Source organism: Rhinatrema bivittatum, chromosome 3 (assembly GCF_901001135.1).
Source record: "Rhinatrema bivittatum chromosome 3, aRhiBiv1.1, whole genome shotgun sequence".
Taxonomy (NCBI): domain Eukaryota; kingdom Metazoa; phylum Chordata; class Amphibia; order Gymnophiona; family Rhinatrematidae; genus Rhinatrema; species Rhinatrema bivittatum.
This window is the reverse complement of record NC_042617.1, coordinates 275,611,853-275,636,268: the sequence shown is the minus strand read 5'-3', so window position 1 is coordinate 275,636,268 and position 24,416 is coordinate 275,611,853. Positions and strand designations below refer to the sequence as shown.

Sequence of the window (24,416 nt, the reverse complement as noted above, 5' to 3'; positions counted from 1 at the left end):
CGAGCATTCGAGGGTGGGGAGCCCACTGTCAGGAACTGACGGCCCAGGGACAATGGAGCAAGAAAGAGATGGGATGAAACACAAACTGCCTAGAAGCTCGAGCAGTCAGACTAATGTGCCTGTGATTCAGCCACAGACTTCGAGGCACAGCGATTCGAGTTATGTCGGACAACGCTACAATGGTTGCCTACATCAACTTCCAGGGAGGAACCAGGAGCCAGCAGGTGTCTCTGGAGATAGACCCTTTAATGGCATGGACGCAATGATCTCGGCCTCCCGCATCGCAGGAAAAGACACCGTCTCAGCAGACTTCCTCAGCAGAGAGAGCCTGGACCCGGTGGAATGGACGCTGTTGACCACAGCCTTCCACCTGACAGTAAATCGCTGGGGCCTCCCAGCCATGGACCTACTGGCCACCTCTCTCAGTACCCAAGTCCCCAGGTTCTTCAGCCACAGACGAGAACCACACTCCCAAGGGATCGATACTCTCGTCCAGACCTGGCCAGAGGAAGACTTACTGTACACCTTCCCCCCATGGCCACTACTGGGCAAGATCATCTGCAAAATAGAACACCACAGGGGACTAGTTCTACTAGTGACCTCGGATTGGCCAAGATGCCCATGGTACGCAGACAAGCAAAGACTCCTGGCTGGGAGCCCTCTGTGCCTACCTCCACACAGGGCCCTTCTCCAGTAGGGCCTGATTCTTCACGAAGATCCATCTCGATTCTCTCATGGTCTGGCCCTTGAGAGGACTCGTCTGAAGAAGCACGGTTACTCGAAGGCTGTGATTGACACCATGCTCCGTGTGCACAAGTTCTCAACATCTCTGGCATACATACGTATCTGGAGAATATTCAAAGCCTGGTGCGAGGACCGCGGAATATTCCCGCGGATAGCCAAGATCCCCATGATTCTGGAGTTTCTACAGGACAGTATGAAGAAGGGGTTGTCACTCAACTCCCTCAAGGTCCAAGTAGCAGCCCTCTCCTGCTTCGGAGCCGAAGTGAACGGAATCCGTCTATCAGCTCATCCGGACTTGGTCCGTTTCCTAAAAGGAGTTAAGCAACTCCGGCCACCCATAAAGTGGCCGGTGCCACCATGGAACCTCAATCTGGTATTGGACTTCCTAGCGGGGGCTTCCTTCAGACCAATGCGCGATCTGTCACTATGCCTCTTAACATTGAACACGATATTCCTGGTGGCAATATGTTCAGCTCGTCACATCTCCGAACTACAGGCATTATCCTGTCGGGAGCCTTTCCTTAGGTTCACTCCTGGAACGATACAGCTGCGCACCATCCTCTCCTTCCTACCGAAAGTGGTTTCCAAGTTTCATTTGAACCAAGCCATCTCCCTACCATCTCTGGATGAACATAAGGACTCGGAAGACTCACGCCTTCTTCGTCATCTAAATATCGATAGACTCCTGGTGCGATACCTGCAAAGATTGGAACCGATGCACAAAACGGATTGCTTGTTCTTTCTCCACAGCGGGAAGAATCAAGGAGAAGCGGCTTCGCGGGCAACCATAGCTCGCTGGATCAAGGAAGTAATCAAGGCAGCCTACATAGAGGCAGGAAAGCCCTTACCACTGCAGGTTAAGGCTCATTCTACTAGGGCCAGGCAGTATCTTGGGCAGAATCTAAGCTGCTGTTGCCCGCCAAGATTTGTCGGGCGGCGATGTGGTCCTCCTTACACACTTTCTCTAGGTTCTACTGCCTGGATGTTCAGGCCCAAGAAAATGCAGCCTTCGCAAGAGCAGTAATAAGTTGGCCACGGGCAACCTCCTGCCTTGTCCAGGAGTATCTTTTGTACATTCCACTGGTCCTGACTCCATCTGGCTACATGCTAGGAAATGGAGAAATTACTTATCTGATAATTTCGTTTTCCTTAGCGTAGACAGATGGACTCAGCATCCCGCCCACGGCTGCCCCAGAAAAGGAGGAGCTCAGAAAGCGAACCTTGAGATTAAGCAAATACGGGTAAGCCGTTGCCTGCCCCTAGTTCAAGACACCCACAGTTGTCTGTGTTACAGAAGGGGGGCCTTAGGAAGCCTTGCCTTCTGTTATATTACGGGAACGCTGGGAGAGCAGTCCAACTTGAGGGGATTTCGTGTGCCCTTGGGCCTCGGCACGACCCCAGACAAATCCAAGACAGCACCGAGGGTTGGCGAGGCGTGTCCCAGCATGGGCAAAGACAAAGTCTGACCCTCTGCCGGACCTGCATGCTTCTGGATGCCACAACATTATGTTGGTTAGTGAACAGTCCTCCGACCGTTCCCAGCCCTTTCGGACCTGCCGCTAGGTATCGGCAAGAAGCAGCGGGCTGGACTGAGGATGAGGACAGATGGAGGCCTTGTGACACAGAAGACTCGAGACGAGACGAGAACACTCTGGATGTGCACCAAGAACTTGGAAGTATCTAGACGAGAAACTTGGAAGAGTCTTGGATGAGACGAGAAGCTTGGAAGGTTCGGACATTGGCACTGTCTCTCAGGGCGCCCTACACAGCCCACCTACATGGGCGGACCCAATGGGCTGGTCGCGGACCACCCTGTCCCACTGTGCACCATACACAACCTGAAGAGGCTGGTCACGGACCACGCAGAGAGCGGAACAAGCGCAGGAAGGGAATCCAGCTGAGACGAGACTCAAATGACGAAGCAAGATGTCATCCGGAGAACCACAGGAGCTGGAGGGTCAAGAGGACTCGGAAACACAGGAAGAAGATCCAGCTGAGACGAGACTCCAATGACGAAGCAAGGTGTCATCTGGAGAACCACAGGAGCTGGAGGGTCAGGAGGACTCGGAATGAGCGAAGGAGGGAGGAACCTCGGAAACTTCAGGAAGGGCAGAACCTCGGAAACATCAGGAAGCCTGGAACATCAGGAAGTGGAACATCAGGAAGCCTGGACTAGGAACCTCGAAACATGAAGACATGGAACATCAGGAAGCCACAGGAAGCAACGAAGACTCAGGAAGCACGACGAGACATGGAGCTCTAACGAAGAACGAAGACCTGACGGAGCACTGGAAGACGAGACTTCCAGGAGCAAGTAACTCCAATGCAAGGCAAGGCAGAAGTGTTGGAGAAGCCCTTTTATAGGGCTGAGACAGGAAACAGTCCTTAGGTGGTCAGCGGCCCTGCACAGACGTCGTCGACGGGGAAGCAGGGCTGGGCCGAGGAGTAGGCCTCGACATCTGCAGCGGCTCCTGCCACTGCAGGAGGGAACAAAGGCGGCTCCAGCCACCAGGAAAGTCCGGGGACTGCGACCTCTGGCCGTGAAGATGAAAGTGACGTTGGCAGCGGCCCCAGCCACATAGAAACACAGCGGCAGGCCTGCCGTGCTGGGGAGGCACTCCAAAGTCCGCGGCTCCTGCCGCGGTGAAGAGGACAAGCTGACTGCGGCTCCTGCCGCGAAGAACATCGGCGGCTCTGTGCCACGTTGAAGAAGGCAGCACAGGAGGTGAGAGGCCTGCTCGCGGGGAGTAGCTCCGCGGGCAGGATTCATAACAATCTGGTGTCGGTGTTAATTGGTTGAGTGCACTGGTGGTCTCCAGTTTTTGAAATCAGTTCAATCAAGTTTATAATCAGTTTTAAATCAAGTTATTTAAGCAAGTATATATCCACAATTGCTTTTTGAAGAGAATACTGAAGAGCTGAGGTCACTGCAGGGGTATATCTAGGGTGATGTCAGTTTTGAAATCTGACTCCGTCTCCCATCTGCTAGCAGAAGAGCACATAACCCACTGGTCCTGAGTCCATTTGTCTATACTAAGGAAAACGAAATTATCAGGTAGTAATTTCTCCAATGTTAACCGGATAAATGAATTATTGAGTACATTTCTAGCTACATTCTAGCTGGCTAATAAATTAGGGGGCTAGAATTTAGCCGAATAAGTTAGGGGTATTCTGGGGCTGTAACTGGGAGGAGTTGAGTTAGCTGGCTAAGTTAACCAGCTAACTCCGACAGTCAGAGTTAGCTAGATGACTTAGCCCAGCTAAGTCTAATCGGGCCAAAGAGGTGCCCTAATGTTAGCCGGCTAACTTTAAAATAGCCAGCTTTATTCAATAGTGCAACTGCATTACTGAATAAACCTCCATAATTAGCCAGATAATTTTATCCAGCTACCTTTGCTATCTGGATTGTGTCTGAATCTTCCTAAACCTAGCCACACCCCCTTCTCCAACAACACTCACCTCATGAGACAGAAAGAGATGCAAAAGAAAGGAGCAGAAGGCGAGAGAGATATACACACACCCCTGATTCCTGAGTAGCAAAAGCCATTTAGTGCTAGCAAACTGCCTGCTCTTAGCTGGCCACTATTTCTTACCATACCCAGCAAGACGTATTGCTTTGTACTCAGTCACAGGCATCTGTTTGCCTTGGAGCAATTCTCTCAGTAAACCATTATCTTCAATGATTAAGAAATCTGCAAAGAAACAGAAAAGGGGGATGCCAACCTTGCCTACAGTATACATAATTATTTTACAATTACATGTTAAACAGGTCTAATGCCATATGTGCTCCATGTGTCTTTTGTCTCTAGGGGAGACAGAGCGAGATTACTGGTGACTTGGAAGAGGGCAGATTGGGAGTGGAAAGGGGGCTGAAGGAGTGTGACTGAATCTCCTGCTATAAATGTCACCACACGCCAGCAGTATAAAAAAATCCTGTAAATAAAATAAAAATGAGTACCCAAACAAGCTTGACATCTATTTTCATATGCAGATAACCTGATTTCTGAGGGAATACTTCTTCCATATGTCTGATTTATCTCCAGTTTCTCTGAGCACAAAATCACGGCAGCTGGTTCTTGGTTTAGCCAGCTTATGGTAACACATTTTTTAGCCGGTAATGTCAAGGCCTTACATGAGTATTTTTCATAGTCTGACATAGTGTCGGTCTTTCATAACCCTCAAAATATATGTGAGTCATTTCACTTTTGTAGTTTTGCCTAATGTGGAGATGGGCATGCAGGGCGACCACTCTGGGCACCAAGCCTGGGGGGATCGCTTTGCTGCCCTTCTTGAATAAGACTGAGTCTGCAAACACATCTTTATAGATTGATGAGATACAAGAAGGGTTAACCAGGATTAATAGTGAGAAGACTAGATGGGTGAGGATGGGAAGGAGGGTTAATAGGGAGAAGAGTAAATAGGTAGGAGGATGGGATGGAGGGTAAATGGTACGAGGATAGGGGAAGAAGGGGTGGGGTTCTATTGTATGGCCGTATTTAAAGTGATATTTAAAATGTTTTAGTTTTAATTTTGTGTGATGTAAAATGTGTACGGATTGTTTTATACGTATTTGAGTGTTGCTACTTGCAACTCAATTTATTGTAACCGCCTTGAAATGAACTTGAAAGTCGGTATATAAAGTGAAATAAATAAATAAATAAATAAAATAAACATGACCCTGAAACAGAAGGTGGGGAGGCACCCAAAACAACCTCTGACCTGGGTGCCATTTTGTCAAGCAACTGCCCTGGAGCTAATCTTGCTACTGATCCAGTTCCAAAAGGTCTTGGCTTGGGACAATACCAGCGGATGTGTATGAAGTTTATCCTATCAGTAACAATTTATCCAGCATTTTCCTTGTTTTGTCCCATCAATTTGCTCAATTTTCCACCGAAATTCTCTCTGCATCAGGAAGATTAAAGAAGTATGGAAAGGTTGATCTGAAATTGTACCCTCCTACTTCCAGTTCTTTTTTCAGGAGTGTTTTTGAAGCTTACCAGCTTCACTTAATATTTATACAATGCAGATATTAGATATTTCATTTTGCTAATTTTTTTAAGCCTATATAGGGATGTAGCTGTGACAGTGCTCCCCAATAGTCCATGCTTAACCTTTACCTTAATATGACTTAACCTCTACTCTTAGAGAACAATGGTCTATGTTTATTTATTGCAGCATGGCGATAGCCTTTAAGCCTTGTTGATGTCAGCAGTGACATCAACTTACAGTAAGTACATGAGACTTACAGTAAGTGCATGCCTTTTTGTCTGAGATGTGTTCTTTTTGCTTTTGGCTGTAGTGCAGTGTTTGCTTTGGCTGTAGTGCAGTGTTAAAGCCTTTGTTTGCTGGTGCCAAATCCAATAGATGCATTTTTCATGCTAATGGAGTGAGTAATAGCAAAACTCTACTCCTAGACTTATGGCCTAGCTTCTTTCTAAAGGGGATTACAGATTAAGGAACAGCCTGCCTTATGGGAGTCTCATCAGTTATGTCAGCTGCAAAACCTGAGTAAGTGAATGGTTGTGCCAATGATTAAATATATTGCATTTTGCCAGGCATTAACTCATTGTACTGCTAAAGCTATTTTGCTGCTGTCTGCCTGAACCTTTAGAACATAAGATATGCCATACTGGGGCAGACCAAGGGTCCATCAAGCCAGTATCCTGTTTCCAACAGTGACCAATCCAAGTCACAAGTACCTGGCAAGTACCCATCTCAAGCTTACCGTCATAGCAGTTTATGGATTTATCCTGAAGGAACTTAGCCAAACCTTTTTTAAACCCAGTTACACTAACTGCTATAACCACATCCTCTGGCAATGAATTCCAGAGCTTAACTATCTGCTCAGTGAAAAATAATTTTCTTCGATTTGTTTTAAATGAGCTACTTACTAACTTCATGGAGTGCCCCCTGGTCCTTCTATTATCTGACAGGGTAAATAACCGATTTATATTAACTTGTTCAAGTCTTTTCATTATTTTGCAAACTTCTGTCATATCCCCCCTCTTTTCCAAACTGAACAGCCCTAACTTCTTTAGCCTTGCCTCATAGGACAGCCGTTCCATGTTCCTTATCATTTTGGTTGCCCTTCTCTGCACTTTCTCCAGTATAGCTATATCCTTTTTGAGATGCGGTGAGCAGAACTGCACACAGTATTCAAGATGCTATCTCACCATGGAGTGATACAGAAGCATGGCATTATGGTATTGTTGCTTTTGATACTGTTTCATTAACAGAACTAAAATTAGCTCTGAACATTAAGAAAGGTGGAAAGAAGGCAAAACAATTACCGGGCATGGTTAAAAGGGGAGGTGAAAGAAGCTATTTTAACCAAAAGATCTTCATTCAAAAATTGGAAGAAGGATCCAACAGAAGAAAATAGGATAATGCATAAGCATTGGCAAGTTAAATGTAAGACATTGATAAGACAAGCTAAGAGAGAATTTGAAAAGAAGTTGGCCGTAGAGGCAAAAACTCACAGTAAAAACTATTAAAAATATATCCGAAGCAGAAAGCCTGTGAGGGAGTCAATTGGACCGTTAGATGATCGAGGGGTTAAAGGGGCACTTAGAGAAGATAAGGCCATCACGGAAAGATTAAATGATTTCTTTGCTTTGGTGTTTACTGAAGAGGTTGTTGGGGGGGGGGGGGGGGGGGGGGTTATCCGTACTGGAGAAGGTTTTCATGGGTAATGATTCAGATGGACTGAACCAAATCACAGTGAACCTAGAAGATGTGGTAGGCCTGATTGACAAACTGAAGAGTAGTAAATCACCTGGACTGGATGGTATACACCTCAGGGTTCTGAAAGAACTAAAAAATGAAATTTCAGACCTATTAGTAAAAATTTGTAACCTATTATTAAAATCATCCATTGTACCTGAAGACTGGAGGGTAGCTAACGTAACCCCAATATTTAAAAAGGGCTCCAGGGGCGATCCAGGAAACTACAGACCGGTTAGCCTGACTTCAGTGCCAGGAAAAATAGTGGAAAGTGTCCTAAATATCAAAATCACAGGACATATAGCAAGACATAGTTTAATGGAACAAAGTCAGCATGGCTTTACCCAAGGCAAGTCTTGCCTCACAAAACTGCTTCACTTTTTTGAAGGAGTTAATAAACATGTGGATAAAGGTGAACCGGTAGATGTAGTGTATTTGGATTTTCAGAAGGCATTTGACAAAGTTCCTCATGGGATTATCACTTTGAGTTATTTTAAGTGCTAAGTTCGTAGAGCATAAAAAGTAACCAATCCGGCTATACATAGCATGATGGAGAGAGTAAAATGTATAATCTTGCTCCGGAGGATGTTGATTTCTCCAAATGTCTGTGAGATGGAGAGTTTCAATCAAATTAAATAGTTCTTTAGTGGTGCCCACATTGGCCCTGGAGGAGAAGGTCTTATCTAGGGACGGGTTCAAACATATATTCCAATCACCCCCCACTAAGAGCAGACGAGTTCCCCAGTCAAGCAGGACAGCTAAAGAATTTTCGAAAAAGACCCTCTGTTCTTGGTTAGGGGCATAAACATTTGCTATAGTGAAGGATTCTCCCCAGAGCATACAGTCAACCACGACATAATGACCGTGAGGATCCGAGAGGGCTTGGTCAACCTGTAGGGGAAGAATTTTGTGAATTAAGACACCTACTCCCCTGCTCTTTGACTTATACGAGGAATAGAAAATCTGCCCAACTTAGTCCCTTTTAAGCTTTTCGTGCTCCGCTCTGGTCAAGTGAGTTTCTTGCAGCGATAGAACATCTACATTATTTCTTTTGGCAAATTACAGAATACGTTATCGTTTAATAGGACTAGATATCCCCCGCATGTTAAAGGACACACATTTAAGGTGAGAACTCATGGACCTTATTGTAAATAATATACCAATGGAGAAAAGTCCCAAAATGTTTGTGGTGCAGATAAAAAATAAAGGGCAGGGCCCACAGCGTATGCCTAGTAAGGAGATCTAAATAGGTCACCTGATACAAGAAGAGTCCCGCTAATGCTGTTAAATAGAAAAGCACAGATACTATGGCCTTCACAATCGAATGCCTCTTTTGACCCACCCCAAAACATACCCATCCTCCTCCTTTCCCTTACCAATTCTAGAAACCCCATTCACCCACCATTCCCCCAAAAAATCAACAATCCCCAATTCCCACGAGTTAGAACAGACCAAAGCGCTACCCAGTGGGATAGCAATCTGGACCAGGTAGAGAGGCCCTTCCCTAACCCAAAAACTATAATTTTGAGTCTCCATAACAGAAGCCATGTTTCATCTGAACATAGGATAATAGAACCCAGTAAAAAATGATGGAAATTACACAAAAACTTTATATAGCTTATGAAATGAAATTGGCTATTAATAACAGTGACCCCCAACTATTGGATATAGGTTTTGTTGTCCACTGTCAATTACTAGTCCAAGCTGGAGTCCAAAAAAACAATCTGAGAGGTGTAGTCAATGCTCTTATTCAGTTGTCCAAAAACCTTGCCAGGAGAACCATAAAAAAGCGAGGTAGAGAATGGAAAAACAAAAGGAGAGAAAAGAAGAGAGCCCAACCTTCCAACAGGGCTGAGGGTTTTACACCAAAGTTCCTTCCACCCACTGTAATCAACCCAATAGAGTCCAGATGCTTGTAAATAGGAAGGTGCAGGGCAATACAAAAGTCTGGATTGCAGGCCTCCATAGAAAAACACATAAAAGCAGGAGAATAGAAGCAATATAGAGGCCCAAACATGGGATCCCCCAGGGAGAACACACTGTCTCCAAAGAAAACCTTAATAAGCCAAAAAAAATGAAACACCAAAAAAGAAAAAAAAAGAAAAGGGGTAGTCCCCCTGTAGTCGCACTGCAGCTTTACTACCAGCCACGATTCATGTTGAGCTGCCAAAGAAGGGGCAGAGTGCTAAGATCTTCAAGCAGCCCCGCAATCACGGCGCAACCGCGCAACCAATTCCTCCGCTGCTTTGACATTGTCCAGAGTGGATGTTTTCCCGTTCACAACCAACCGCAGTCGGGCAGGATATAGCATTGCGTAGCAAATATTTAATTGCTGTAGGTCTTTTTTTAACTTGAAGAAAGTGCTGCAGAGAAATCAGGGAAAAACATAATCTGATGTCCTTCGTATGTAATCCTACCAGCCTCCCTGGCTGCGGCCAGTATTTTCTGCTTATCGGTGAAGTGGTGTAGCTTAATAATCACAGCTCTTGGATGGGCTGCAGGACCTGGCAGAGGGGCTAATGATCAGCAGGCTAGGTCAATTTTAATCATGCTTTAGCCGGCAATATCGCCAGGGTGTCAGGGAGCCAACGTGCAAAAAACGCAGCCGCATTTTGCCCCTCTACATTTTCTGGGAGTCCGATCACCCTAATGTTACTGCGTTGCGTTCGGTTTTCTAAATCGTCCAGCTTTTCAATGATCTCTGCCTGCTGACAATCCAGACTTTCCACCTTAGCGATTGAGGTAACCATTAATTCCATTTTACCAATTCTCTCCTCCGTTTCTCCGAGTCTCGCTATATTATCCTGTACATTCTCTACGAGTTGCGCCACTTTGTCACAATTACCCCTAAATGGGCATCCAACATAGCTGAAATCTTTTTGGCACATTTTTCCATCAGGTCATGGACATATTGATGTTTAACATTGAAACTGGTCGAGTCATCGGGGCTCTCGGAATTGGAGGCCGAGTCGGCCATGTATGGCTGATCTGCTGTCTCTATCTTTTTCCCCATTTTGGAGGTCTTACTCCTCTTTTCTGCCCAAAGGTAAGGTATGGAATGCTTGGAAGCCTCTTTACTAAGCGACATCGTGGATTTAGTGACAATGAAAGCTAATATTTATTAGGATGAAAGTGGCTCGCGGCTGGAGCCTGTGCGGGTGGCTTCCTCACAGCTGCATCACCTGACCCCACTCGTCGCCCTCTTTGATTCTGTTCAAGTTATATGCCCTCTCAGGTACAGTTTTCTGAAAATCCAAGCCCCTCTTAGCCGATTGAAGAGCTTCGAGTTGAGCGGTAAGGGCAATTCTTCTTTGTTTTTTAATTAATTATAATGTTTATTAAGCAAGTCATAACTAAATCATATAAAATTGAACACTTATAACGAATACATAAGGACATGACTCTAAACATGAATAGATACCGAATAGATCATGTCTCACAATTATTTCCTCCTTATAACCCCTGATCCAAGCACAACACTCACATACACTACCCATTCTCACAATCACACCATCCCGAAACAAATAAGCTGAGAAAATTATCCATGGCCATCTCATAAAACATGAATACAGTACCCTAAACTAAATCAAAGTGGAAACTTTTTTCCCATAAACCAAAATATCCCCGTAAAAATAACAATGACTTTTGACCTTACAAATCATGCTGCCTTGACAACTCCAGAGCAGAGCAGTGCAACATTTATGTCTTCCAACACTGAAAAGAAGGAGGTTCCTCAGTATGCCAATTGGATCAGATTACTTTACAGGACCAGAGAAACAGCTAGAAATTGCTTCTCACCCTTAAGGAAGTAGGATATTTCTTGGAAATAAATGCAAATAAAAATTTTTTCCATCCCAATGAATTTGCTGCTCCAGAACAGCCTCTATCAGCCTCCAGAAATGACCCCAAAAAGTTTGCAATCTGTTGCAGTTGGAGAAATATGACATAATGTCCCTATCTTACTATTACATTTTAGACATAGATTTGAGTCCCAAAGTTTCTTGCGAGCACCTTTATCTCTGGAAACATACACCCGATGAAGTAATTTGAATTGTATTTTCCTGAGATTAGCTGAAAGTATTAGTCAATAGACAACAGTAAATGCTTGGATCAAATCATCTTCTTGTAATAATAATCCAATGTCACCTGCCCATTGTCATGATTATGCATTACAAACTTACCAAGATGTGTCAATTTTATTTGCTTATTAAGGGACATCATCCAAATTCTAATTGTATTAAACCTTGGAACTGTTTCAAAAAATGATTCCTCTTCAGCAATAAAGGCTATCCTTTCATTCACACCCCCACATGCCGGCATAGTGTAATGCCTGAGTTGTAAGTAAACATAAAAATCTGATTTTGGAATTTCCCATTGTTCCTGTAATTGCTGGAAGGAATATAAAGAGTTTGCCTCAGCGTCAACCAATTGTCCGAGACAGAAAAATCCTTTTTTTTCCAAGAATGAAACACCAAGCTTTCCAGCCTCAATGGAAAATCCCTGTTGCCAACAAATGATATGAATGGAGAGATAAGAAATGCCCTGTTTAATCACTCCCTCCACCACCTCCACTCTCTGAATGCTGCTTTAACCCAGAATCCACCAGGAATTAATCAACTCACTGACCTCCAAGAGAAATGCAACTGGTTTAAGTTTCTATGTGGCCACATTCATTCATTAATTCTTTATTTATTTAGCCATTTTATATATCCTCACTCCAAATGAAGATCACAGTGGTTTACAACATGACATACATATTATAGGTTGACATACTTTTACTTGATGTGTTCATATAACACATTTTTAAAGATAGACGCTCTGCATCAAGCAAGGTAGAGAGAACATGGTACAATATACTCTTCTTTCACCTTTCATCACTCCAAATCACATTAAATCTTCACTGATGGTAACTGTGCAGTTCATACATATGACTGTGCATGTAAAACTGCCCCCCAAATCTCACCCCAAATTACTAGTGCCTCTTCTTTGTTATGCTCAGGTTTGTGAACCCTTGGCCGACAGGAGGATGGTATACCTTTTGGAAGATCCATAGGTTCTCTCATTGGGTGGCGAGGCAGAGCAGAAGACGGGACCAGCTGACCCTCGGCACTGGAGACTGAGGCAACTGCGGAGGCGGATGAAGAGACGAGAAGAGGAGCTGTGTCTTCACCACTGGAAGTCTGCGATCCCCCCAGGAGGAGCCCATAGGGACCCAGACCGCTGGGACTTAGATGGATCTATGAGAGGTCAAGGTATCGGTGCAAGGGCTGACTGGAGCTTTGCCCTGGAAGTCCGCGGTCCCCCCGGGAGGAGCCCGTAGGGACCCGGACCACTGGGACTTAGGCAGGCCCTTGGAGACGGTAGTCTAGAAGGAGCCCTAGGTCAAGTGCCAGAGGGTCGTCGCTCACCAGTCCGAGGTCACACACCGAGGGATCACCACTTGCCAGTCCGAAGTCACACACCAGAGAATCACCGCTTGCCAATCCAAAGTCACACACAAGAGAATCACCGTAAGCCAATCCAAAGTCAGGAACCGGGAACACCAAGACGGAACAGGAACAAAGATCAAAGCTCAAGGAATTCACCGTAGCAAGCAGTCTAGACAGCACTGGAGGAAGTTGCCAAGTCACTGAATGAGCAGAGGAAGCCTCCCTTTATACTTCCCCTGCTCAGGCTGATCAAGAACAGGTGAAGCTGGTTAAAGGGATCAGGTCCCTTTAAATCTGTAAAGAAGGCGCGGCCTTGCGCCTAAGGATGGCGGCGGCCATCTTTGATTTCCCCCGCGAAGGAGAGACGCCGCTGGCTGCTGCGAGGGGGGAGCAGGGACAGCTCCCCCTGCAGCAAGCAGCACAGAAGGCCGTGCCGGAGCGACGGCCCGAGTCAGTGCCCTCCTCCGGGGCTCCCGCGGTGGGGGAGCGCCGCGGGCAAGGTAGGGGGGCCATGGTCATGGTCTGCCACAGCCGCGGAACACAACACTCTTACAGTGGTATAAATAGTTAACTTTTTGGTGAGCCTCTACAGAGGCTCTCGCTCTCTCTCCATTTTTCCCTTAGAAAAGGGACAAAGTCCTTATCATAGTAAAGTAATGCAGACAATTTCCAGGAGAGAGGAAAACCCCTTTTTCATAGAGTGATCAGAAAAAGGTACCTCTAACATATCACAGTTGTGTAGCTTGTCAAAAACAGAGTCAGCACAAAGTATATGATCTAATCTGGAGTAAACATTATGAGGGTGGGAATAAAAAGAAAACTTCTTTTCCTCCAAATGTAACATTTGCCAGGTATTGATTAAATTTAGTTTTTGACATAGAAAACCTATGCCAAAAGCAGATTGTTTTTTCCTAGGAATTTTTCCAGGTTGACAATCTACCAGAGAATTGCTGACAATATTGAAATCGCCTCCTATAAGGATTACATATTCCAGGAAGGACAACAGAGCTGCCATTAAAGCAGAAAAAAACTTATGGTTGTATACATTAGGAGCATAAACATTTGCAATAAGTACATTCCTTCCAGATACAGAGCCAGCAATGATAATGAATCGACCCTCTGGGTCCTTAATCTGTTTGTGAAGAACAAATAAATCCTTGTGAATAAGAATTTCAACCCCCCCCCCCTCCTATTAGAAAAGGAAGAGAAATGGCACTGATCCACCCATTTACTCCTGAGCTTAAGATGTTCATTATCCTCCTAAAGGGTTTCTTTTTACAGTGCAATGTTGGATCTGCATTTCTTAAGTTCTGTGAGCACCTTCATTCTTTTAATGGGAGAGTGTAACCCATCTACATTTAAAGAACTTATGACAATATCAACCATCTTGTCAACTAAAATCTTTATTTGACTTGTAAAATATAAGACAATTAGGAAGGACTCCCCAGCCTGAGCCCCTCCCCCTGCTCACAAGCCCACGTATTTGAAATCCCAAGACTAAGAGTAAAAATGCAATTGGAAATGGCCATCTCTTGAAGGGGATCAACAAAACTATTCATACCATCACTCCACATGAAACCTCACTGAGGCTTCAGCGTCATACAGCCACAATCATATTCATGCACTCCAGCATTCATACCCCACCCACCCCCCAATGCACCTCCCTTTCACCTCCCACCCACCAAAATACAAACCAGAAAACCAAAGACAGTCCATCTTCCAAGGATGATCAGACTTCAATGAATACAAACATCGAGGTTAATTCTGCACCCGATGTCAGGCACTTTCCCTGTTCATCACATAGAAACTCCTGGGATCAGCAGTGGCAAACAAACTCAGTGAGGAACAACCTAGAAGAAATTAGCTTAATTGTTATCAAAACATCTTCCAACATGCTCGGCAGCTCCATACTGCTCCGGGGCATTGACGTAAGTAAAAACAAATGAGCTTAGATCCGCTCAGCTCCATATAAAATGATAGGTCAGGGTCAATCACTGTAAGCTCCAGACTCAATGGCAGCTTTCCACAGACACTGCCAGGATCATAGCCTAACATGGCACAAAAAGACAATCAGTCCAACTCATCATGCAGGTTCTCCAAGGTGTTCTGACAAATATAACAGAGCAGATAACCCCCACACAATAGCACAGTAATGCTGGCACATTCGCCAAGGCTTGAAAAGAAAAAGACAAAAAGTCTGTTTTTGAATGGCGAAATTAGAACTTTTGAATATGGTTCCCAATGGTGAAAAGTAAATACGTGCTTGACCTTAAACTTTGGAAGCTGGAATGCAGCCAACAATAGGTGGGTAGCATATCTCAGCCCAGGTGCTCCATGAAGGCCTTAGCCTGTGAACCTGTAGCCAATAGACAAGCCTCCCCATTCTGAAATACTTTTGTCATTACCTTCCCTCCTCCCTATTGTCTGTATACGTTCCACATTGTACCCCACTCTGAACGTAGGAAGAGCGGATAATAAATGCCTTTAAATAAATAAATAAATAAATAAAGTAGTCAAGCTGGGAGTTGTAATGAGAATTTTATGCCCTTGCAGTAAAGCATAGAACAATAGGGCATGAATTCCTTCCGGGCTGCGAGCACTTTTGCTGAAAAATCGGGAAGCACCAGGATCTTACTGCCCTCATAGCATAGTTCTTTCACTTTGCAATATGCATTAAGAATTCTTACTCTGTCTGTATAATTGAGAAACTTGACAATAACTTGCCTGGGCCGATATTGATCAGGACCTCCTGCACCAATTCTATGGGCCCGCTCAATAAGAATAGCTCTTTCCGTTATGTCCAGAGTAAGGGCTTTTTACAGAGGGAGATCAGAGCTTCTGTGCAAACCAATTTAGGATCGCCCATGATTCTGAGATCGGCCTGCTCCAATTCTCTAAATTATCTAATTTTTCTTTAAGTGCTGTGTTTTTCCCCTTCAAATCAGCTGCGCAGTTTTCCAGCATTGCTAACCTCTCATTGTGGTCAGACACTGTAGTCTTCGATACGCATTTACCGTGTCTTTTAACTCATCAATCGATGATTGAATTTTATGGAGTTAGTCAGTCAGGGAAGCAGTAACTATGTGCAACAATTCTTTCATCATGGCCTTCGACATTCTATCTGTGTTAGGCCCCACTTCCTGCGCCATTTTGTCTTCAAGTCCGACCGCTTTATCCATACCCATCCTCCTAGATTGACTCGTCATATCAGCAGACAACTTCACCATCCAATTGTCCATGAAATCCTCAACCCAAGATAGTATTTCAGTTCAAAATATAAATGAAATTAATGCAGATTAGTAATACATTCGCCATTGATCCCTAGGGAGCAGGACTCAGAAGTGGCCACTCAGAGTGACATCATCGTTCTGCCCCCACAATTCTTCTTTGTAATTGCATTGAGCCCCCGATAATCCGTCTTTTTTCCCCCAAAGAAGAATCCTGCCCAGTGGTGGATTCCCGATGAAGACCAGCCCAGGAGGTACCACGTGGTCTGCCGAGCACGGCTCTGTTGCAGCTGCGCTCGGCAGACCACGTGACTAGCGTGACCGGCCAACCGGGGGATGCTCAATCCCCCGATAGGCCAATCTGTCTCTGATCCTGCCCCAGTGGGGGACAAGGACAGTCTAATGAAGCCCCTCTCCAGATTGTCTTGGACATAAAGAGACATTGCCTCAGTCTCCAAGGTCAATAATGGGTACACCCTCCCTCAAGGGGGAATTTTCCCCGGGAGGAGATTGATGGGGCAATAGTGGCATGGTCTATGCCTGTTTTTTGCTGAAAACATCTGCAAAATCAGCATATGATGCTGATAGTCTGGGCATAGTGGGAAACGAGCAGTAGAGACTGAGTCGGAGGCGGCAAATGAGGCAAGCATTACTCATGTATGGTGGCACCCCATCTTGCCAGCTGTAGAGATCCCCAATCAACTTTGGGACAGTGCTGGATCAGCCAAGGTAAGCCCAGGATTACCTGGTTGACTGCTTTGGGCAGGGCATAGAGCTGGAGCTTCTCCTGATGTAAGAGACCGGTATACATTGTTAATGGCACAGTTATTTGGGCAAGTCACCCTGGTAAAGGTTTTCCAGAGACTGATGACACAATGAGTGCGGACTTCAGGGCCTATGTGAGGATACTGAATTTATGTATCGGAGTTTCATCAATGAAGTTTCCGGCAGTGCTGGTATCCAGGAAAGCCTGGAGGTGTAGCTTGGCATCTCCAAGGGTGAAGCAGATCCCAGTAGAATCTGGAGAAAGGTGCCCAGGTGACCTAGAGTGGCCTCTCCTACCAGGCCTAAGTTTGAGAGTTTCCCAGTTTGATGGGGCAGTTGGCCGCATAGTGCCCAGAACCAGAGTAGTACATGCACAGATTGAGTTGTTGACGGCACTGGCATTCCTCTGAAGAGATCTGCAGACAATCTACCCGCATAGGTTCTTCGGGTAGTTCTCGAAGCTCTGGAGCTTGTGCAGGAGAAATTGGGCACTGAAAGTTGGAAACCAGGCGTTTGGGATGGTACATCTGCAAGGGCATCTATACAAACAGCAAGCCTTTCCAGAACTCCATTGACCTGATCCAGTATGCCTTGTTGCTGCTGAATCCAGGAAGCCAACCTGGGGACAGCCTGTAATGCTGCCAGATCCTGCTATGCTGGTGGACCCTTGGACTGAGGGGGAGTTGACACTACCTGTGGGGAGGAGCCCCACAGGTCCCTATCATCAGTAGGCGAAGCTGATGGAAGCAGAGGCTCAGCTGGAGCTTCACCAATACCAGCCCACGTTCCTCTTAGGTTGAGCCCTCGGGTGCGGGGCTGGCTGGACTTAGGTGGGGCTTCTGCGGAATTGGAAGTCCAGGCAGTTGGAGTGTAGCAAGCAGTATGCCAAAGGGTCAAAAGAAGAAGCAGCCAGGAATTCAGAGAAGCACGAGAAGTAGGTACACAGGCCGAGTTCAGAAGCAGGCAGTGAAGCTCAAGGTCGGAGTCCAGGCAAAGGTCGAGGCAGGCAGCAAGAAGTGAAGTTCAATATCCAGTCCTATGTCAAGCCAAGATCAGTCCGAAGGGAAGGAAGGAATAAGGTGAGGAACACAGAAGGCAGGAATGAACTCAGGAATTCAGGAAACATGGCAAATCACTGTTCCAGAAGAAGACCTATTGCCAAGGCAAAGCTGAAGGCAGGGACCAGCCTTAAATAGTTCCAGGGCAATAATGTCATCAGCAAGGGCTGCGGGGCTTTTCCGGCTGCAGGCCCTTTAAATTCTGAAGAGAGGCATGTGCGTGCTCCTAGGAGGACGGGTGCAGGAGCAGGACATCGGTGGCGTTCCTCAGGTTTAAAGGAGGGGGTACTGTTACGTTTGCCGGTCGCAGGCCTCCGCGACTGGCTCCTTGTACTCACCCACGCCGCAGCACGGCTCAGGCAGGCCCCTGGGACACTGGTGATGGCAGGGAGATGCTGCAAACGCAGCTCCCTCTCCCAGGCTCCCTGTCAGACAGACGCCGCCAGCTCCTCCAGCCCTGCTTCCAGCCTGGGCACGGCTGAACGCCGCCTTGGACTCCTCTCACCCCCAACCCCCCGGGATGCCTAGGCACACATGTGCACCATTGTCTAGAATTTAAAGAGACCGCGGCAGGAATATGCCACGGCCCCTCCCTCCTGAGGTGACGTCTCATCCTATTTAAGGCAAGGCCTGGCCTGCAGACCTTGCCTTGGCTTCTTGGCTCCCGCTCTTATTCCCCAGGAGGTTTCCTAAGTTCCTGTGTCTCAGATCTCCTTTGGATCTTGACCTTCACCTGGACAACGACCCTAGCCTGTACTACTGTCCACAAGATTAGCCACCTGCCACGACCCTTGCCTGTACTACTGACCACGAGATTCGCTGCCTGCCACAACCCTTGCCTGTACTACTGACCATGAGATTCACCGCTAGCCTCAGCCCATGCCAGAGCCCCAGCCCTTGAACATCTGACTACTCCAATCCCTGTCGGTATCTGGACCCCGCGCTGGGCTCCAGTTAGCATTACCACTCCACTGGGTCTTCCAGAGACCCCACGTAAGTCCAGCCGGTCCCGGAACCCAAGGGCTCAACCTGAGGGGAACGTGGGCTGGTAGTGGTGAAGCTCCAGCGGGTTCTCTGCTTCTATCCAGCCTCGCCAGCTGACGGAGGAGGCCTGCGGGGCTCCTCCCCACTGATGGTGCCAACTCTCCCTCGGCCCAGGGATCCACAATCAGAACAATCAGAAGACAGACCAAGGGTCGAGGTGGGTGACAGATAGCGAGCAACAGGTCCAAGCAGGAGTCTGGTCAGGTAGCAATCCAGGGAGGTCAAATCCAAACCAAGGTCAGTATCCAAGTGAGCAAGCAGAGGACGGACAGGACAGACAAAACCAACAGATGGACAGACAAGGTAAGACCAGCAGGACAATGAGATGCATGACAAGCAAGGCAGGGAAAGGAAGGGAACAAGGACGAAGCACAGATAAGACACAAGCAAGGAAGAAAACAAGACAGACCAACAGGAAGCAAAGCAGGACCAACAAGAAATAGCAACACACATTCAGGAGGGATGCTCAAGAGACCTGTTGCTGAGGCATTGGGCATCCGCGGGAGCGAGTCTTATGCAGAACCAGGGTCTCATGTCATCAGAAGGGGCCATGGTAATGTCTCCCACCGTGGGGCCCACAAGATCTGGGGACCTGCGCATGCACTAGGAGCGATGTTCTACGAATGGAGGAAGATGCGATGGTGGTGTTCTTGCTGCAGTGAAGAGGATCAGAGCTACCACTTAATGCCTTCGTAACAGGTCTCCTGCTCTCTCAGCAGTGCTGGTTGCTACAGTGTGTTCCTGATTTTTGTGTGTTCTTGTCTTGATCCTGAGTTTTGTTTTGTGTGTTCTTCCCCTGCCTCTTTCCTGCCTTGCCCGCTCCTGCCTGTCGTACTGGTTTTCTCCCCCTGGCCTGATTTCCCATTGCATTGACCTTAGCCTGGATCTTGACTTCACCTCGCTCTCAGCCTGCCTCGACCTCGGACCAGGTCTTGACCATGCCCTTGTTATGTTTTGTTGGTGTTGTGGGCCCTTGGTCGTAGCAAAAGATGGAACTTCCCACAGGGAGGAGCCCTGTGGGGACTTGCTGCAATAGGCTGGCTCTAATGGTACACACACAGAAGTCAAGAGAGTCTTTATTATACAGCCGATGATGGAAATAACCTGAGGAGTGGGCAGAGTATCTCTGCACAGAGGAGGGTGGTCCCAGAGGAGTGCTCTCGCTGATACTCCGCAGCGTGACCTGCGGAGATGAACTCTCACCAATAGACTGTGGATCCGGTAGTGGTCCGCAGAGCGGGGTACGCCGTGAATCCATGCTGTAAATGGCAGGCCTGTAGGGTAGATCCGGTAGTGGTCCGCAGAGTGGGGTAAGCCGTGAATCCATGCTGTAAATGGCAGGCCTGTAGGGTAGATCCGGTAGTGGTCCGCAGAGTGGGGTAAGCCGTGAATCCACACTGTAGCAAGGTGAGAGAGAGAGACTGGAAGCTGGGATACTCACTCTGTAGTGATAGGATGAGGAAGGTAGGCACCTCTGAGGAGCGGAGGCCCAGGACGAGGCAAGGCCCCCGAGGAGCGGGTACCTGGGTCGTCCTGAGAGAGCACAGAGCGAAGGCGTCTGTAACCTGAGCGAAATCAGCAGGTAATGATGTCATGCGGAGGGGACGCCCCCGAGGTTCCCGCCATGACATATGTAAAAGGAGGGCCAGCGCGTGCACACGTGCCCTAGGTGATCCCAGCAGGAAAATGGCGAACGCAATCGCCTTTGTTGGTCCGTGGGCGCCGGAGCGGTCCGCGTGTGGAAGCGGAGGCAGCCATCTTGCCAACTGGAACGGAGAAAGGCAGAAAAGAGGTGAGACAGAGAGGCTGCAGGCGTCTGCAGCCGACGGGCACAACACAAAACTGATATGCCAGAAAATCTGCTCTCTGCACCAAATTTATTGCAGGTTCACTCTGTGGTTGTGGTAAAGAAAAAAAACAAAGAAACAAAGGGCTCAAATCCCCTGGGCTCTTCCCCCCTCTGACAGGCTCCGCCACTTCAAGACACAAAGCAGTAGCCCCCAGGCTCTTTCTCTCTTGACAGGACCTACTGCTTGAGAAAATAAAAAGCCACACTCACACACTCACTCACACTCTGAGTCAGCACACAAGAGGTACTGAGATTAGCAGTGTTAATTATTAATGCTATGTTACGTTCCAGAAAGCAAGGCAGAATACACAGATACAGCAAAGACAATAGTTGCAATGATAATTATGTAGTACAAATACTTTTCTTAAGGTTAGTCAATGAGAGCAGGCTCTGTCGGTGAGGATTCTCTCTTGCTGTCTATCCCTCTGCCATTTCCTTCCCCTGCCTCCTATTAATATACCCTTTCTGGCCTCATATCTGAAACCATGATTTGAGAAATGCATGTGGTTTTCCCAAAACACAGTTCAGGCTTTTGTCTTGCAATTCTAACTCCCTCACTACAAATCTTGCACATCTGATGTTTACTTCTTATGTTCTCACAGTTGTTACAATCAAATGATGTGTGAGAACCCTAAGTCCACTAAAGGCCTTTCTTCTGAATATATCCTTAGCCAGAGTAGTCAAACTCAGGCTAATCAAATTCCCTTGCACTCACACAGGCTACTTATGCACGTAGATGCTGATTTTACACATACAAACCCATGTATTCTTTGAAAATTACCTCCTTAAAATCCATATTTAAATTTGTTAATTAGAAATAAATATTTTTATACAGATCTCTAGATTTGTTATATATTTTTATTCCTAAACATAAGAATCACTTTTCTGCAATCTTTAAAAAGGATTTTTGGACAGGTCATTAGCAGAAATATGTCCCAAAAACAGACATTCTGAATATCTAAATTCATTTTGTTTCCTTCCAAATTTTTCAGTAGATCCTCTTGGGCCTGGATTGACAGTAACATAGTAGCTGGTAGATAAAAGACCAATTTGCCCATCTAGTCTGCCCAATCGCTCCTGGCCACACTAAGCCAAAAATGTGCTCCACAAAAATATGCTTGGTATACATAAAGCATGCAGCCAATTGCCATACCCTGATCCTGCCCACATTGGTGGCGTCAGCCAAAACCAACCCCCATGGAGGAGCTGAAGAGAGAGGTAGCATCTGCATTCTGCACCTGCCAAAGCAAGCAGGGCCAGGACAGTGTTTTCCCAAACATGGGGTGCTCTCATTGCCTTCCTCATTGCTATTGTCCTCTTGATTGCTGAACTTTGATCCTGCCCTCCCCACAGGTGACAACAGCCAAAGCTACCACCCCCCCTGCTCCCTGTAAGAGGGGTTGGTCTCTTTAGGTGCCCGCTTTCGGCAGGGTGAACACTGAAGGCCACACTAAAGGGATAAGCCCTTTTATGCGCCCCTTCATATTCAACTTTAGCAGCCAGGAAGAGCATCTGTTAAGTACCATATCACTTGTTTTATTTTTTAAGGGGGAGCCATGAGTGACTCTGATTTCTTTGCCAGTTTTGAATCCTATTGATCTCAGTGAATTTGAATCTCTTTGGATACAGTCACAAGATAACCTAGATTATGTTATTTCACCTCTTGTCAATTCTTTGAATCAAAGTTTGTGGTATATTTTAGACTTGGTTGCCCCACTTAAGACCTCAGAACCTCACAGATCTTTGTCATGAGTTCCATGGTACTCATGATATGCCAGTTTGTTAAACTCCATGGCTCCTGGGCCAGTCCCGCGAGCCGCCTCACTTACCCCCAACGGTGGCAGCACTGTTTCACAGCCGGGATGCCACCAACAACTAGGCCTCACGGGCAGGCCACCGCTCAATGCAGCACGAGAAGCTGACAGCTGCCGTTCCTGTCAACCAGCCTTATGTGTGCACAGTGCACTTAGACTCTTAAAGGGGCTGTGGAAGGAAAGTCCCCACAACGCATTCTGATGAAGTCAGCAATGCCTCAATACTTAAGAACTCCCTGGACTTCCCATCCCTGCCTCAGCAACGGGTCTTCTGCCTTGCAGTGCATGTTGCCTAGCATTCTTGGCTCCTGTATTCCTGATTCTTTGTCCAGCCATGCCTCGTCCTGCCTTGCCTTCCATCTGTGCCTCGTCCAGCACTGTTTTCTCTAGACTTCCTTGTTCAGTCATGCCTTGTCCTGCCCATCTCATCCAGTGTCTTCTGTGTGTCTTCGCCCAGCCTCTTCCTGACTCTCTGGATCTTGACTTCTTGCTTGGACTTGACCATGATTGCCTGCTGCCTGGCCCTTACCCTTTGCCTGGACCTGACCACTCTTGTTAGCTGCCTGCCCCAGCCTTGGCCTGTTCCTGATGCCGATATTCTGCTGCCTGCCCTGACCCCATTGTGCCTCTGCACTGTAGTAACCTTCTTCTCCCTGGGGACCCACCTGCCAGCCATTAGAACCCAAGGGCTCAACCTGTAGGGTGCATTTGCCAGTTGCTGGTGTAAGCCTCAGGGGTGCACTCTTGAAGCTGCATCAACTACGCTGCAGCACAAAGGGCTCACACACCCGCTACCCTTCACATAATCTTTTGGGTTTTCTTTTCTTTTGATATATAGGTCTTGAACATGGATGTAACTGATAACAATTTTGATGGTGCAAATTGAATACCTTGAACTACTTACAGCAATGTTTTAATTTGGAACACAACAAGAGTGTCCTGCCTGTCAATTCATTGCACTTACACTTAAGCAACAACCAGTGTTCACAGTGAGGAGGTTTCCATCTTTATGTCATGGGCCCTGGAGGTTCAGCCTCCGCCGTGGTGATGTGAGACTTGAGAGACAATGTGAGGATTTAGCCCTGGGACTGAATGTGACTCCCACATAATTCAGACAACATTCTGAAGTAGGAACTACACTCTAAAGAGGACCTTAGTTCATCTGGTATTTAAAAAGCTCTGAGGTCCATATTCAGCCACTGTGCAGCTCGGCTAGTTAGCCAGATAAACTTATCTAGCTAAATTAGTCTATATATTCAGCGGTACAGACACGCCATGGAATATATCCAGCTGTCTTAAAGTTAGCCTGATAAACTTATCTAGCTAAATTAGTCTATATATTCAGCGGTACAGACACGCCATGGAATATATCCAGCTGTCTTAAAGTTAGCCTGATAAACGTATTCGGATAACATTAGGCTAGCTCTATGGAGAAAACAGAGTTAACCAGATAAGTTATCCAGCTAATTGAATAATGGAGTTAGCCGGATTATTTATATGGCTATCTTAACTCCTCCCCATTATGCTCATTCCCCTCTCACCACTTACCCGGATAAATCCTTAGCTGGATAAGTGCTGGCCGCTGACCATGGCCACATATTTAAAACACACAACTTAGCCGGATAAGTTGGAACTTATCCGGCTAAGTGGCGCTGAATATGGACCTCTCTGTCTCCAGCACTCTGACCCAGCTAGTTATTGTCTCATTTCGAAGGGGAATGGGATTCAGACAGCAATCAATGAGGGCCCCGACTTTTACAATC

General features: G+C 46.6%; 1 protein-coding gene across 1 annotated transcript in view; it reads right to left on the bottom strand.

The window, feature by feature from the left end:
- LOC115088562 (inactive dipeptidyl peptidase 10-like) overlaps positions 1-24,416 on the bottom strand; it is a 51,669-nt gene that overhangs the window by 15,367 nt on the left and 11,886 nt on the right. The window contains exon 6 of the mRNA XM_029596819.1: positions 4,338-4,436. Within this exon, the coding sequence (XP_029452679.1) occupies positions 4,338-4,436 (99 nt within the window). The remainder of the gene's footprint in view (positions 1-4,337; positions 4,437-24,416) is intronic.